At 41.0% G+C, this 16,899-nt stretch overlaps 1 protein-coding gene across 7 annotated transcripts in view; it reads right to left on the bottom strand.

The window, feature by feature from the left end:
* Positions 1-16,899, bottom strand: part of ASPH (aspartate beta-hydroxylase) — a 219,663-nt gene that overhangs the window by 39,798 nt on the left and 162,966 nt on the right. For all 7 annotated transcript variants that reach the window (XM_047728089.1, XM_047728090.1, XM_047728092.1 and 4 more), the window contains 3 exons: positions 13,325-13,423; positions 11,152-11,241; positions 5,292-5,429 (listed from right to left, as the gene is read on the bottom strand). In XM_047728089.1, the coding sequence (XP_047584045.1) occupies positions 5,292-5,429; positions 11,152-11,241; positions 13,325-13,423 (327 nt within the window). The remainder of the gene's footprint in view (positions 1-5,291; positions 5,430-11,151; positions 11,242-13,324; positions 13,424-16,899) is intronic.

Genomic DNA, 16,899 nt, shown 5'->3' with positions numbered 1-16,899 from the left:
CACATTGAGTGTTAATGTCTGCTGGAGATAGAATAGAATGAGTAAAAAAATCCATTTGGGGAGCACAGCTTTGGTTTTAGCAAGAAGACTTTAACAAGAAACTTTAACAGCAGTTGAACCAGAGTGGAAAAGTTTTTTTTAGTAAATGACAAGAAAGGGAAAACAGAGAGTAGGAAACAGTGTTTGGATCTGAGTGTGTGTCCCCAGTCAGCAAGGAAATTGAACACTGGAGGCCACTCTCCAAAAATCCACTGTGCCTCTTCCTCCTTCCTAAAGAACCCTGATTTAGTTCAGGTGTTTACTTCCTCTCAGGTTATCCATTGGACTTGGAGAAATCTGACCTTTCCCTGGCTCCAGGAGTTGATCTATTGGCTTAAAGATAATCTCACAGCCCACCCAGAATGGAAATGTAACTTAATTGGCTCAATCAGACTGAAGGAAAAAAGATTTTTATTCCCTGGTTGATGGAGAGGTAACACTCTCCTGCTGGAAGCCTGCTGCCCCAGCCTGTGGCTAGCTACTTAATTTCTCAGTATTACAGTATTACAACTCTTTTGTAATTGTTAGTGCCCATGTGACATGGTTATGATCACCAGGACAAGGTCTCCTAAGAGGTTTCGAGGAGACCATTCAGGCCTAGTGTGGTGGCTCAACAATGTTATGAAGCTCTCAAACACTTTCTAATCCTCTATTCAAGGGGCTGCTGGCAGCCATCTTGACTTAAGTAAGTGCAAGGACAGAGCTGACCAGGGAGGAAGTACAGAGGCAAGAAAACCTTCCACCTGGGTGCACAACCCCTGAAATCTGCCCTACTGCTAGGCTAGGCTTCCTTCACAAACGTCAACCAAATTCCTTGTTGCTTAAGCCACATTCCAGTTGCATTTCTGTTACTTGAAATTGAAAGCATCCGAAAAGCCACAGTAGGAAAATAAACTCACAGAGAGACCAGGAGAAGATTAGATGTGACCAGGAGAAGATTAGATGTTAGAAAGAGAATCAGAAGAGCTCAGTGTGATACAATCTGAGAAGGGGTGAAATTTTACAATGGAAAGAACTTCTGACAGTGCTAACTATAGGACATTTATCCAGGAAAACGTTTTTCCTGTACTAATTCTGCTTTGGACATAGAACCTCTTTAAATCGATCTGCATTCATGGTCACCACACGATGGTTTTCTGACTTATAAAATAAAGTCTAACTGACAGCAGCCTACTTTACAATTGGATTATGATGATTATAGTGTGCTTTTACAATGAAATAGAATAAGTATGGTCAAGTAAGACCTATTTAAAGTAGGTAAATTGACAGGACTTTGAAACTTTCTTTCCTCAAGTAGAAAAAAATTCTTCGGTGAAGTCTTCTTATAGATATACTTTATTCAAGATGTTCTTTAGCAAAATAAATAAATAAATAAATAAAATAATTGAAAAATGTAAAACACTTAAAAGTAGAGGGAACGGTATTAACTTCCATGTATCTATCCCCCAGATTCCAAAATTGTCAATATTTTGTTACTCTTGTTCTTCCTTTCTCATCTCTCTGGGATAAGTGAATGTAGTAGTTACACTGACAGTGGTAGGAATAGGCCTCTTAGCTCTGACCCTAGGTACTGTACTTTACCCTACTTGCATGGGCAGGGTAGGTGTTGGCTATACTAGGACTGCTGCCCACAGACTAGACAGCACAGTGGTCAAACGTCATGTCCTTTCCGAAAGTGGAAACATATTGAGCCTTTAAATGGAGAGAAGGAGGAATAGTAGCTGGGAGTAAGGGAATGAATGGATTTTGTAATAGTAGGAAATCCAATATTATCCCAACACCTCAAAAGATGCTCAGGGCAAGAGATGATACTGTCCCTTAGCTTGATTATACCAGATGCATGAAAAGGTGAAGCCATATATTTCTAGGTCCACTTGTAGTTTTGGAACTGGAGGAGATCTAACAGAGGGCTGCCAGCTTGAGTGGCCTTGCCCTGGGAGCTACTTTCAAATGGTAAGATGATAGACTGGACTAATTATTAGTAACTGAATGGAAGGCTAGTAACATGCCAATATCTATTAACTGTTATGATCTTATTATAAAGCATGCATGACAAAAACAAAAATGAAAACAAAAACTAGGGGGTGACCTGTGGTATAATAGGACATGTATTTGATCTTTGTCCCAGATTCCTGGCACAGAGCTCCTAAAAATCTTGGAATTTCCTGAATAACAGGAGTGTCTTTGTCATTTAAAGGCACCCATTTTAAGCTCAACTGAGTTTGTGTTAATGAGATGACTTTTAACAGGGGCCCCTAGATAGCCTCAGGATGGGGCTGGTCACCAGAAAGACCAAATGATTGGAAGGTTAGACCTTTCAGCTCCACCCACCAGCCACTGGGAAGGGGAAATAGGTACCGCTTATTAAACTCTCCAAAAACTTGAACAAGATCTGATGAGCTTCTGTGTTGATAAAAGTATACACACACCAAGAGAAGATAATATTCTGTTCCATAGGGACAGAAGTTCCTGCACTCAGATCCTTCTGGGTCTTATCCTGTGTACCTTTTTTTTTTTTTTTTTAAATATTTTATTTATTTATTTGACAGACAGAGATCACAAGTAGGCAGAGAGGCAGGCAGAGAGAGAGGGGGAAGCAGGCTCCCCGCTGAGCAGAGAGCCTGATGCGGGGCTCAATCCCAGGACCTTGAGATCATGACCTGAGAAGAAGGCAGAGGCCCAACCCACTGAGCCACCCGGGCGCCCCTCCTGCGTACCTCTTTATCTGGCTGTTCATCTGTACCCTTTATAGCATCCATCACAATAATTCAGAAACACAAAAACTCAGAAAGTAAACGTTTCTAAGTTCTGTGAGCCACTCTAGCAAAGTAATCAAACCCAAGGAGGGGGTTGTGGGAACCTCCCAATGCATAGCCCATCAGAAGCACAGGGTACAACCTGAACCTGCAATGGGTGTCTGAAATGGGGGCAGTCTTGTGAGACTGAGCCCTTAACCTGTGCAACCTAATGCCACCTTCAGATAGTGTTCAGAATTGAGTTAAATTTGTAGGGCACTCAGCCAGTGTCCCCTGAGAATTGGAGAACCACTTGGTGGTGTTGGAAAACACATCCTGGAGATGTAAAACCAGCAGTCTGAACATGAGAATGTGTTTTCTTATATACGAACAACGTCTATACGGCAGTTAGAACCTCAAGCTGGATCACTGAGGCCCATCTAACCTATAAGGCAGATGACATCTTCGACATTTTTATTAAAACTATGAGTTAAACTTGGTGTTTACCCTACAGATACAAATGTAGTGATCCAAAGGAGGACATGCACCTGGATGTTTATAGCAGCAATGTCCACAATAGCCAAACTATGGAAAGAACCTAGATGTCCATCAATAGACAAATGGATAAAGAAGATGTGGTATATATACACAATGGAATACTATGCAGCCATCAAAAGAAATGAAATCTTGCGATTTTCAATGACGTAGATGGAACTAGAGGGCATCATGCTTAGTGAAATAAGTCAATCAGAGAAAGACAATTATCCTATGATCTCTCTGATATGAGGAATTTGAGAGGCGGGGTGGGGGGGTTGTGGGGGGTTGGGAAGGAAAAAATGAAACAAGATGGGATTGGGAGGGAGTCAAACCGTAAGAGACTCTTTTTTTTTTTTTTAAGATTTTATTTATTTATTTATTTATTTGTCAGATAGAGAGAGCGAGCACGGGCACAAGCAGGCAGAGTGGCAGGCAGAGGTAGAGAGAGAAGCAGGCTCCCTGCCTAGCAAGGAGCTCGATGCAGGACTTGATCCCAGGACCCTGAGATCATGACCTGAGCCAAAGGCAGTGGCTTAACCGACTGAGCCACCCAGGCGTCCCATGAAACTCTTAATCTCACAAAACAAACTGAGGGTTGCTGGAGAGGTGGGGGTGGGAGGGATAGAGTGGTTGGGGTTATGGACATTGGGGAGGGTATGTGCTATGGTGAGTGCAATGAAGTGTGTCAGCCTGACGACTCACAGACCTGTACCCTGGGGCAAATAATACATTATATGTTAATAAAAATAATTTTAAAAAACACAAAAAAACCCCCCTATGAGTTACTTTACCTCCCATTTTATTAATACATCTAACAAGAAGAAAGAGCTTACCAAAGCAATCATAAACTTCTGACCAGCCACTACCAAAATTACCAAGCAGATGTTCTTACCATTTGGATTTAATTTACCAAAATAAAAGCTTCCAATTTTTCTCTTGCATTTTTGTTTGTTTTTCCATTAAGTTGTCAGAATCACTCAGTTTCTCTATCCTATAAATCTGCTACAACATGTTCTCAAAGTATTTGCCGTTTTTTTGTCCCCCCTATCCAGTCAGAAGTAGTCGTTCTCAAAATGTGGTCCAAGGATACCTAGTGGATTCTTAGACCCTTTTAGGGGTTCTGCAAGGTCAAAACTATTTCCTCAATAAGATAAAGATGTTATTTGCCCTTTTCATACTCAGTATTTCATGGTGTACAATGGAATTTTCCAGATGCTACCTGACATATGACACAACCACCACATTAATGGATGTATACGGAAAGTAGATAGAAGAATCCTCTTATCCTGTTTTAAGCCAGGCATCAAAGAGATTTGTAAAAATATAAAACGATTCTACTCTTCTTAATACATTTTTTCGTTTTGAAAATCAAGTTATTTTTTAACTTGTAAGATTTATTTATTTATTTCAGAGAGAGAACAAGCAGGGAGAGGGGCAGAGAGAGAGAATCTCCAGCAGACTCCCTGCTGAGCACCAAAACCAACATGGGGCTCAATCTCACGACCCCCAAGATTACGGCCCAAGGTGAAACCAAGAGCTGGATGCCTAACAGACTGAGCCACCCAGGCACCCTTAAAGTTATTGTTTAAGTTATTTATATTAATATGCAATGATGTTTTTGTTATTTTTAAAGAATTCATAAATATTACTTTTAGTTTCAATTTCTGATAATTATATTGATAGATGTAGCCCCCTCCCCAACACATAGACTCCTTGGGGCACTCTATAATAATTTTTAAAGTGTAAAGGGGTCCTAAGTCAAAATGTTTGAGAGCAGCTCTTCAAGAAAAATTCCTTTCTTCACCATCTAAACTGAGCTTTTGGCTAAGGGGATGAAAAGATTCTTTCTGCAATCTTTTTGCAAAGGTCACTGGATGTAAAATCTATCTCCTCCCTGACATTCCTCTTTGTGGTAAGCGTTCTCTGACTTTGAGTAGGAAACACACGATTCGTGAGAATCAAGTCTAAGTCAGCACTCACCTTCACTAATTCTGTGTAGCCTGTTTCTTTTGGGGTCCACCAGGGCTGGGCTTTCAGTCCATGCACGTTGTAGAGAGAGCGCTGCCATACAGATGCAAAATGGCCCCTCTTGTGCCCAAGCTCGTACCACTTATATGCCTGAAAGAACAGAAGGGTTGAACCATGGACACAGGAAGCAGTTCTATTAATTAAAAAAATTGAGAATCACTTTGGTAACATTTAAATAAAGAGTTTGCTAGTCAGATGCCCAAATTGGTTATACTGGTGAAAATACCATTACTTGATTAGGTTTCTGATCATGACGTAGTTTCCTTATAAATGCACGTCTGCCTTTTATTTTCCCTCTGAGGGTTTATGCTCCTGTGATGCGGCCTCAGGCTGCACTCACTTCGGTCTTCCTCCAAGTGTCCAGCACAGAGTCTAGGACTCATTTGTTAAGTGAATAAATAATCTAAGAAACCAAAATGGGTTTTATCTTTTCACCTTCATTTCTCCAGTTCTACTTTTGTGTTTCCTGTAAAAGGAAAGGATTATGATTTTAATAATTTCTTCCAAAATATTTGTGATTACTGAATCAGATTGTGAAAAGGAAAAGTGACTTCTTATTTTTTTTTTTTTTAAAGATTTTATTTATTTATTTGACAGAGAGAGATCACAAGTAGATGGAGAGGCAGGCAGAGAGAGAGAGAGAGAGGGAAGCAGGCTTCTTGCTGAGCAGAGAGCCCGATGCGGGACTCGATCCCAGGACCCTGAGATCATGACCTGAGCCGAAGGCAGCGGCTTAACCCACTGAGCCACCCAGGCGCCCGGAAAAGTGACTTCTTTTCACATGTACCTTCTTCCCACATCTGCATTTCAGAAGCTGGCCTCAAGGTGAGAGAGTATGAATCCTCCATTAAATTAAATAGACAGAAAGGAAATCTCATTCTGAGCTGGCAATAAATATAGCAATAGCCCATACTAGGCTTTTTAAAGGGGAATTTTTGTTCCTTTTCAGGTTTTTTTCCTGCCATGAGGGATAACATTTGTGGCTTTAGGCTAATTGGAACACGATACAACTTGCCTCCAAGAAGACTAGCCTTTTCAGGGACAGCTGGCTGGAGAGTATGCCGTTCCATATGTCTCCTTCCAGTGACACCCTCACCATATGCTCCCCAGGGGCTCTCCCGCAAGGTTCCTGCACCGCGCAGGCTCACTCCATTGTTTTCGGGTTGGAAGACGCTCCAGGGCTATGCTTAACTGTATCCCTTCGTGACTCTAAGTCTGAGCTAATGAGGGCTTTCTGAAGCGTGATTACAAATACACACTTGGATCAATTAAACACAGGCATTTAATACCAGGTGGATCAAGAAGATATTCAACAGAATATCTTCATAAAACTCTGGATATATTTTATTTTCACTGTTTTTGTTAAAGATCCATTTATTCCAGAGAGAGAGAGAGAGAAAGAGAGTGAGCACGAACGAGCGTGTGTGTGCGCACAATGAGGGGAGGAGCAGAGGGAGAGGGAGACTGTCTCAAAGCAGACTCCCCACTGAGCATGGAGCCTGACATAGGACTGTATCTCACAACCCCAAGATCATGACCTGAGCTAAAACGAAGAGTTGGACATCCAAATGACCCAGCCATTCAGGCACCCCCAGATGTACTTTAAATATAAAAAATAAGGGCACCTGGGGGGCTCAGTGGGTTAAAGCCTCTGCCTTTGGCACGGGTCATGATCCCAGCATCCTGGGATCAAGCCCCGCATTGGGCGCTCTGCTTGGCAGGGAGCCTGCTTCCCCCTCTCTCTCTGCCTGCCTCTCTGCCTATTTGTGATCTCTGTCCCTCAAATAAATAAATACTGTCTTTAAACAAAATAAATAAATATAAAAAATATTACCTTTTAAAAGTGTTAAAATTCTTAGGTCAGTATTTCCTTCACTAGAAAGTCAAGCGTGATAACAATACCACTTCTTATTTCCAGGAACACTTTTTAGTTTATTACTCACTTTTCCATGTGCAATCACATTTGCTCTCTCTAATAACCTCAAGTATGTCCATTTTTACAAATGTTGAAACCGAGGCTTAAAAGGCTAAATATCTTGAACTACAACACAGGGCTCTGGCTACTTACTCCACTCTCCTCCTATCTTTGTATCATTAAAAAAGAAAAAAACTATCAAAAGTGATATTCTTACTTATCTTTCTCAATAGTATCTCAAATCAAGATCATATCTACTAATCATTCTTATATGTTTTGCTTGAAATACATGTTAGTTGTAGCCATAAAGTTGTATCTTTACAAGCCAGAAACTTAACATGGCTAATCACTGTCTGAATTTAAAAAAAAAAAAAATACATTTCACTTTTGAAATTTATTTGACTTTTTAAGTTATTTCTATCCAATTCAAATTTAGGATTGTATTTCCTATACCTTTCTGGGTTAAAGTGAACAACAATAATAATTCCCACAGGTGATTTTTTGAAATGCTTATTTTTGAGTCAGCAGCAATTCACTTCATGGACCAGGCACATTGTCAGAAGTGAGGGGGGAAAAATATTATAGGAAACCAAAACAGCAAAAAAAATATTATAGAAAACCAAACAAAAAAAAATATTATAGGAAACCAAACCAGAAACCTAAGTGCAAGTTTCCTAGCTCTAGTTCAGGAGTTAGAAGTCAGAATGTAGACCTGGACCTGATATTCACCATGCTTGATGCCTGGGCAAGTGACTTAGCCTACGGCGGTGTGTTTAAATGATCTACAAGGTCTTTCCTCACACTCAAAGTCAGTCCTCCTGGACCCTTCATTTTGTAGCCCTCTGCTATGTAACTTTTTTTTTTTTAAAGATTTTATTTATTTATTTGACAGAGAGTGAGGTCACAAATAGGCAGAGAGGCAGAGAGAGAGGAGGAAGCAGGCTCCCCGCTGAGCAGAGAGCCTGATGTGGGGCTCGATCCCAGGACCCTGGGACCACGACCTGAGCCGAAGGCAGAGGCTTTAACCCACTGAGCCACCCAGGTGCCCCTGCTATGTAACTTTTAATGAAACAAAACCATGACAATGATACATCAGAAATTCTAAGAAATTATCTTCAATCATATAGAGGACCCAATAAATTCAGTCAGATCGCTTTCTTACAATACAAATTGCTACAACATCAATGATCAAGTTAGAATCCTCTAAAAATTCTTTGTTCACTATTTCCCCTTTAGACCTCTAATCAAGGATATGAAATAAACAGAAAGATCACCTGGGGATCTCTTCTTACACGTGTTTAATATTACTGTCTTCTATGTTTCAAATTACTGCTAGGTATGGTTTACACACACACACACACACACACACACACACACACACACACACACACTCACTACACAGAAATAATATGTCCAAAGAACGATCCCCACTCAGAAAAATCCATGTGTCAGGTGTGGCCCCAGCTGGACCCTGTCCTGCCTGGAGTGCAGTGCATGGTGGGGCACATGAGACACACTTGTGGTGACAACGGCTGCCGCCAGACCGTGGAGGACTGCGAATGCCTTCCCCTGGAATACAACCTTATGTGTATTTGTGTACAAATAACATGTGTTTGGCAGTGCAGGGATTTTGAACACGCAGTAGTCTGGAAGAAGGCTAAAGCAAGAAACAACAGCCAGGCTCATCCAGCCATGCCTGAGGGTGGACGGTGACAAAGTGCAACACTGTGAGCAGGCAGGCAGGTGGGCTGGGAGCCAGAGGCTGAAGAAACCGACTTCCCTGAACCAGGCCCTAACCTCACTGGAGAGAAGGTGGCAGTATCATCAAAGGGGAGACGAAACCCAGGAAGAACCATGGTTTAGGGGAAGACAAGTGAGCTGTTCTCTCGCATGGGGACACTAAGCAGGCAGAAGACACGGGAATCTGGACTTGGAGTAGGAGACGGGCTGTGGGTTTGCAAGTTCTAGAAATCCTAAGCACAGCTGCAGCTGAAAGGCTGTAAGATCATCATGGTGGGTCTCCCTCCCTCTTGCTGTCCATTTGAAACAAACCTGTTAGGAAAACCTTCTGCAAAAACAATTCATTGTCAGTCTCTGCAGCACAGAGGCTGGGGCTTTGCTCCTCTTTTGGTGTCTGAGCAGAGCTGCATGCATTGGAACATGTGAAGGACGGTTGGTTCCCCGTTTGCAAACTCAGAGCACAATAGTCAATTCACAGATTTGATACCTGAGATCGAGAATATCCGGACACGGGGCTCCTATAAAGCTTAATTTTGTTCTGCTGTAAGGACAAATCCTTGTGAGTTTTTTTAAATTCAAGAACTGTGAGTCCTTTGCACAAGAATGGTAATTAAGCTGATAGAACAGTCCCCCCTGGGGTTCAAATCCCCAGCCCCTGACAAATGTTTAGTAGTGGATTCTTGCCCTTGAAGTAAGGGCTGTTTTCATCTATGATGTGAGAATAAATCGCAGACTTCTTTTATCTGTCTCTGCCCTGGACCCTAAGATGTTCAAAGATACATTAATTAGTGACAATTACATTTCTAGCAATCAGACATGAACATTTATGCAGTGTTTGAAACCACAGCAAAATCTTTCTTATCCTTCTCACTCAAAGGAGGCATTTGTATCATTTGTACCAGGCATCTGTATCTAAAACAATGAAGGAACACAAGAATGAGAGCTAATAAGCGAGTTATCTTCCCTTCGTTACTTCTAATGCCTCATTTTACTCCAGCTGACTGACTGATAGGTTAGAAGGGAAAGGCACAGATGCACAGTAATGTATAAAGAAAACAGTGTCAATCACCCAAATCTCTCTCACCCCAAACTGGTTCGTGTGTCTAGCTGGCAATTACCCCATCACAACCTCCCCCCCACCCCCACTCTTATGAACCTTCACTTTTCCAGATGGTTCCATGTTCTTATTAGTTTTAGAAACCTAAAGCTGTGTTATCTTTTATTTTTATCCTGTAAGCTGATTGCACTTTACAACATATATGGAATGCCATGGTTACCAAGATTCAGTGGCTCACTTCATCCCTTTATCCAGGACTGTAAGGACAGCCCAGGCTAGACCCCGGATGATATAAAAGAAAAGGTGGGCTTCACTCTCCACCAACAAACATGATGATCCTGCCAGTTTGGGAACTTCAGTACATGATGTCATGATTCATCATAATCTAATGCTATGTTTAAAGAAGCTGACATGGGGCTCGGAAAAAACAGCAATACTTACAAAGAAAACATGTAACTTGTTTTAGCTTCTACATTTTTCGTGTCAGTACCTGTTATTACTAGAGCTACATGTATTCATTTGACACTTGGTATTAAATACCAGAGGGTAATTTACATAATTAATCACTGGGTTCAGTGTGTGCTTAGGACTCAGATGAATAAAGGCTTCATTCTAAAAATAACTACTTTTTAAATTCCAAAAATAAAATAAAAACAAGTCTAGGCATACTGTTAAAATATTGTTAAAATATTTAAGCAACTTCAGAGACATTTTTTCATTTCATGATTTTAAAAATATTTTTTTCAGGGCAATGCTTATCTCTTTTTGTGCCCATACCCACACATGTGCATGCACACACTCACACACACACGTACACATGTACTCATTGAGAGGCTGCTCTTACTATTACTCTCAACCAGTTTCTTTAAAGAAACTATAAAGTTCAAAAATCCCCAAAATTCTTTCCAGGCCTGCAGGAGTTGTTGGGCTGTTTGAAACAAATTTTAAATAGCTAAATAGTTTCAATCACCACCTTTGAAGTATATGCTCAAAATATTTTTTCAAGTATAAATTTCTCCCAGAGTTACCTCCCCCCACCACCCACCATCCCCAACTCTACCGTGTCCATTAAGAGAACAAAAAATTCACAAGTTCATTACCTCTTTGTTCCCAACCCGCTGCATGGCATCCCCCAGGTGGAAGTAAAACCTCCCATCATCAGTGCCGGGATCTCCAGATTCTATTCCCTCCTGTAAAAAAGACAGTATTTGTATTTAATGAAAAAAATTAAATACTAGCTTTAATTCATTGATTTACTTCATCTTTATATACCATACAAAATCTAAGGACCAGAAAAATTCACCTCAATATTAAAGTTTGGCAATTAGGTTACTGGTAAATCTTCAAAACACAAATGCAAAAAGAGGTGATAAAGTTAAATTCAGTAATACGTTTATCACTAATTAACAATGTAATAGCCCAGAAAATTAGTATGTGAATCATCTCTGTGGAACCAATCTTATTTCACAACCCCAAGGAATTTCGTGACTGGGTAGCTATCCCATTTAGTTTGCTCTCCAAATCCGACCATTATGTCATCTGGAGGCTTTTTATTCTTGAAGTAAAATATTTAGTTGTTCATAAGATGATTGAAGTGACAGAGACCCAACTGAAAATAATATTTCTTTCTACTTGAAAAAAATGCATCTTCACCTTTTAATGAAATCTTTTACAAAACTTACAATAGGATTAAAGCCAGCTGGACTCTTTGCAAATGTAGTTGTTATTAAACAAATCCAATGCTAAAACGTTTAGCTGATTTCTACCCCATCTCCCACATACGGACTGAACTGAGATGTATATAAACAACAAAACAACAACAAAAATAGAGCGTGAGAAAAACTACTAAAGCAAGAGAATGAATTCAGAGAAGTAAAAGAAGGACAAAGATAAAAAAAATCTAAATGTCAAGAAATCTTCATTTTTCTAAAAATCTGCATTTTCAGGTCTCTTCTCAGAAACCCAATATTTTCACTGGGGAGAAACTCTATTTGCATAATGTTGGAAAGCAGCAGCAAGGAACAGGAGTAGCATCACTTAGGAGAGGAAAGCTGTGATCAGGGCTCTTCACTGACAAGTTAACTAATAGACCCAGCTCTCTGTTTCCCCAACTCTGAAGCAGGGAGAGCACTATTAGTTCCTTATTATGTCAGAGGAAATGAGGGGAACACTTTCAGTCAGAGAAACCCACACGTCCAGCAGGTCCTGGCAGGGAATGTAAAGGTTTAGAGATGCCAGTGACGTGCAGGCCACCTCAAGGGGACAGCATCGCTCTGCTCCTGTGCTGGGATATGGGCCAGATGTGATCTTTCAAGAGAAATCAGAAATTGCCATGATTAAATAAAATGCTCAGATTCTTAACTAAAACAAGCAATGAAAATTGTTTTTAATAGAACTTTGCTGGCCAAATAAAATATGCAAGCTATTTGCAATCAGTGGGCTGCTATTTGAGATCTCTGATTTAAGTCATGTGAAAGAAAGAGATCATGGAAGTGTGATGTATACCGCTGCTTAAAAAAAAAAAAAGTTTACAAGTAGTCCAACATCTACCTATCTAATATGGTAGATGCTAGGTATACATCACTATTTTGATTAAAATGAAATAAAATGAAAGCTAGAAATCCAGTTCCTCATATTAGCCACATTTCAGGTGCCAAAAGGCACACGTGGCCAGTGGCTACCATATTGGAGCATAGAAATAAAGGACCTTCCTACTGTGACAGAAAGTTCCGCTGAACAGCCCTTAGCTAGACCAGGCGTGTGATTCTGGTGCATCTTCAAGGATTTACAACTAGATACAGAAGATAAAACAAGACAGCATATTTTAATCTGAATATTTTGAGCTACCACGTTTTTTAGGGTTTGACCTATTCAGGCAACATTGGTTATCACACTTCATATAGGTTGTCATGAGTTCTGTTCAAGCTAGACCGAATGTATAATTAAACACTAAAAGGAACATTTAATATGTTGCCTATATTTTAAACTATCATATTGGTAATTCTGGTCTACCTTTCCCATTTAAATACAAACTAATACAATTTTAGGAATTTCTTCAGAACATCTTCTCCACATAATCTCTGAGGATATGGTTGGCATTTCTATATCCAACAGCCTCAATCATTGCCTATGAATGTCACGGTCAGAGGGGCACATTCTGAAGATGAAGACTCAGCAGCACACGCTGATCAATCAACAATGCATAATCAAGGGAGTCCAGATGAGTTGAAGGAATCAGAAGATGAAAAAAGGAGGAAGGGCAGGGACAGTTACCTTTAAATAGGGAATGCTCTCAGCAATTTTGTTCTGTGCCTTCAGGATAAAGCCATAATGTACTTTAGCAAAGCCGTCATTCGGTGTCACATTCAGAACCTAAACTCAAAGGAAACAGAAGACTATTGTAACTGATTACAAATTCTACAAATGGCTGTCAAAACAAATTTTAATTAGCTTTGCTGTGCTTGGAGTGGATTATGATGTCACGGCTTAAAACACCAGTGTTTTGTCTCATTGCCATATTAAGTTTAAATGCCCCCAAATTTCTCGTCAACTCAGAATGCTTGCACATCTACACATCAGTTTTTCGAGAATGAAAAAAATGAATGAAAAGGCAGTGACTATGAAAGCAGTGATTGGGGCCCCTGGGTGGCTCAGTGGGTTGGGCCACTGCCTTCGGCTCGGGTCATGATCTCGGGGTCCTGGGATTGAGTCCCGCATCGGGCTCTCTGCTCAGCAGGGAGCCTGCTTCCCTCTCTCTCTCTCTCTCTCTCTCTCTCTCTCTGCCTGCCTCTCCATCTACTTGTGATCTCTCTGTCAAATAAATAAATAAAATCTTAAAAAAAAATTTGTATTGAAAGCACAGATTGAACAATGCAAATCAGCAAAGTTATCTGTGAATTGATATGACCTCAGCTTTTTGTTAGTGATCAGGGAAAAAAGCTGCTTTAAAATTGCTCTATTTAAAGTCAATTCTGGGGGCACCTGGGTGGCTCAGTGGGTTAAGCCTCTGCCTTTGGCTCAGGTCCTGATCTCAGGGTCCTGGGATTGAGCCCTGCATCAGGCTCTCTGCTCAGCAGGGAGGCTGTTTCCCCCACCTCTGCCTACTCGTGATCTCTTTGTCAAATAAATAAATAAAATCTTAAAAAAAATAACGTCAACTCTGAATGGTTATCATATATTTGTTTGTATGTATACTTTATACATTGCCTTAAATAAGAGCAAATTTAGATTTGCATTTGTCATCTATCATGATCTGTTCATTTAACAATAATTTCTTGAAGGCCCAGATCATTTTAAGGACCAAAGATAAAGTGATGAGCAAATCCAATATTCTGTGATAAACCCAAGTAAATATTTAATATAAGTCAAATCACTGTTTATTAACATATCCATTTATTATAATTAAAGATAAATTATGCAGAATGCCTTTAAATTAAATATTAGCAGTGAGAAATCAAAACATTCAACTTGTAAAGCCACAAAGACAAACTCATGCATGGAACAAAAGTGAAAGATGAAGATTCGAGCTGAGTGAATGTAAAGATGGATATCCTGAATATCCCGGAGCTTCTCGTCATCCATCAGCCTGAGTGGGACAAGACAGCGGCAGCCGCCATGGGCTCCTTATACACGACCAAGTGTTCGGGAGAGTGGACCCCCTCTCCTCCAAGAGTCCACAGTGCACACGACTGATACTTCAGAATTTTTCAGTTTGTATGTGGTCCTGCACCTCATCCATTCACAAATCCAGTCAACATTCCCTTCCAGAAATATTCAGAATCATGCCCCTGCCACCATATTCACCACTGCCCCCTGGTTCCCATCTGGTTACCTCTCCCGTGTTCTCACACAAGCCTCCTAACCGCAGACCTTCTCCACCCCCAGAGTGGCTCTCCTGTAGCCCTTTCTTCAGAGGGGACCCTGAATGAGCGCACTAAGTCCTCTGTCAGACCCCACCCCTCCTCTGTTCAGAACCCGGATGGGTTCCATTTCAATCAGAGTAAAAGACCAAGTTCTAGGGACAGTCTTCTGGGCCTCCGTTGAGCTGGGCCTCTCTACCTCTTTGGGTTCCTCTCCTAAGGCCCTGCCCCCCGCTTCCAGCCACCCTGAGGAGCCCTGGATTCCTTGCTGCTGCACAGTAAGTCAAAGGCACCCCTACCTCAGGACCTTTGCATGTGCAGTACTTCTTTGCCTCAAATACTCCTCCCAGATATCAGAATGGCTCACTCCCTCACCTTCATGAAGTCTTTGCTCAGAGGTCACCATCTTGGTGAACCAACCCCCAACCATTCCCTATAGAACAGAACCAATCCCTTGTGCATTAGTCATTCTTTTGACTTCTTTATCCTGATTCCTCTTCTTCATAGTGCTCATCACCATTTGACTTAATAATCTTTTATTTTTTCCCACTAAGATGTAAGCTGTGCGGGGATTTTGTCTATTGCACTCACTGCTGATCTCCCAGTGCTTAGAACGGTGCCCAGCACATGGCAGGTCATCAAGAAAGCTATAGTAACTGAATGGATGAGTGCACGTTGGGCTTTCCTCCTAACCAGATTTCTGCAAGCACAGACCCTGCTTCTTCTTCACCTTCCAAGCACCCGTTACTGAGATTGACGCTGAGCAAGAGCACAGTAAATACTTCTGGAATTGAACTGCAATGATTGCAGCTACACAGATAACAATCACCCTGTCAAGTAATTAACAAATGTATTCCTTTGCCAGATATTTTAGAATACACAGAGCTCTTCTGGGGTCTGGACATATAAGCGAGATACACTGTCTTTTCTCAAGGGATGTCTCAGTCACGGGAGGAAGCAGATTCACAAGCAGACAGCGGTCATACAACATGGTGAGTGCAGACATGGCTATGGGCACAAGGCTAGTGGGGGTAAAGAGGAGGAGCACACGGCTCACTCTAGGGTTGGTGTGGCAAACGCAAGGTCTGAAAGGGGTTTAGGGATAAATAGGAGTTCACCAGGCCAAGGGAAGATGGAGGACTGTGGGGGAGGAGGTATTCAAGGCACAGGAGAAAGTGAGTAAAAAAAAAAAAAAATAATGGACCAGGGGTGCCTGGGCGGCTCAGTTGTTAAGCGTCTGCCTTTGTCTCAGGTCCGGATCCCAGGGTCCTGGGATCAAGCCCCGCGTCGGGCTCCTTGCTCGGTGGGAAGGCTGCTTCGCCCTCTTCCACTCCCTCTGCTTGTGTTCCCTCTCTTGCTGTCTCTTCCTCTGTCAAATAAATAAATAAAATCCTTAAAAATAAATAAATAAATAATGGACGAGGAGCAGCAAAAGGGAATGAGACCAGAAAAAGGGGGCAGGAGGCACATCACAAAAGTTCCTGTGCTTCTCACAGTTTACACGTAGATGCACAATGAATGTGTGGGTTTTATTACCTAGTGGTAATCAACAGAGCCTCTCGATATGACAAGTGGCTTTATAAAATTTCTAAGAAGATCAAATTGAGATTAATATTAATACGATATGGATTCTGTCTCTATATAAGCACACAGCAGAGACCACCACAAAAAACTGGTATAGTTGACAATTCGGCATCCAGTACAAACTCTTTGCATGATACAATGCCAGCAAAAAACCAAAAGTCATATAATCACAAAAAGTACTACACATAAATATTATCAAAATATCTTTTTTTTTTTTTTTTTAAACCACATGATCCAGTAGTTTCAGTACTGGGTACTACTGGGTATTTAAGCCAAAGAAAATGAAAACACTGATCCAAAAAGATATTTGCCCCTTTATGTTTACTGCAGGCTTTTTATGGTAGCCAAACCATGGAAGCAGTCTAAGCGTCCACTGATAGAGGAATGCATACAGATGATATGGCA

Source organism: Lutra lutra, chromosome 4, assembly GCF_902655055.1.
Source record: "Lutra lutra chromosome 4, mLutLut1.2, whole genome shotgun sequence".
Classification (NCBI taxonomy): domain Eukaryota; kingdom Metazoa; phylum Chordata; class Mammalia; order Carnivora; family Mustelidae; genus Lutra; species Lutra lutra.
The sequence above is the reverse complement of the archived record's forward strand: the minus strand, read 5'-3'. Positions and strand labels throughout refer to the sequence as shown.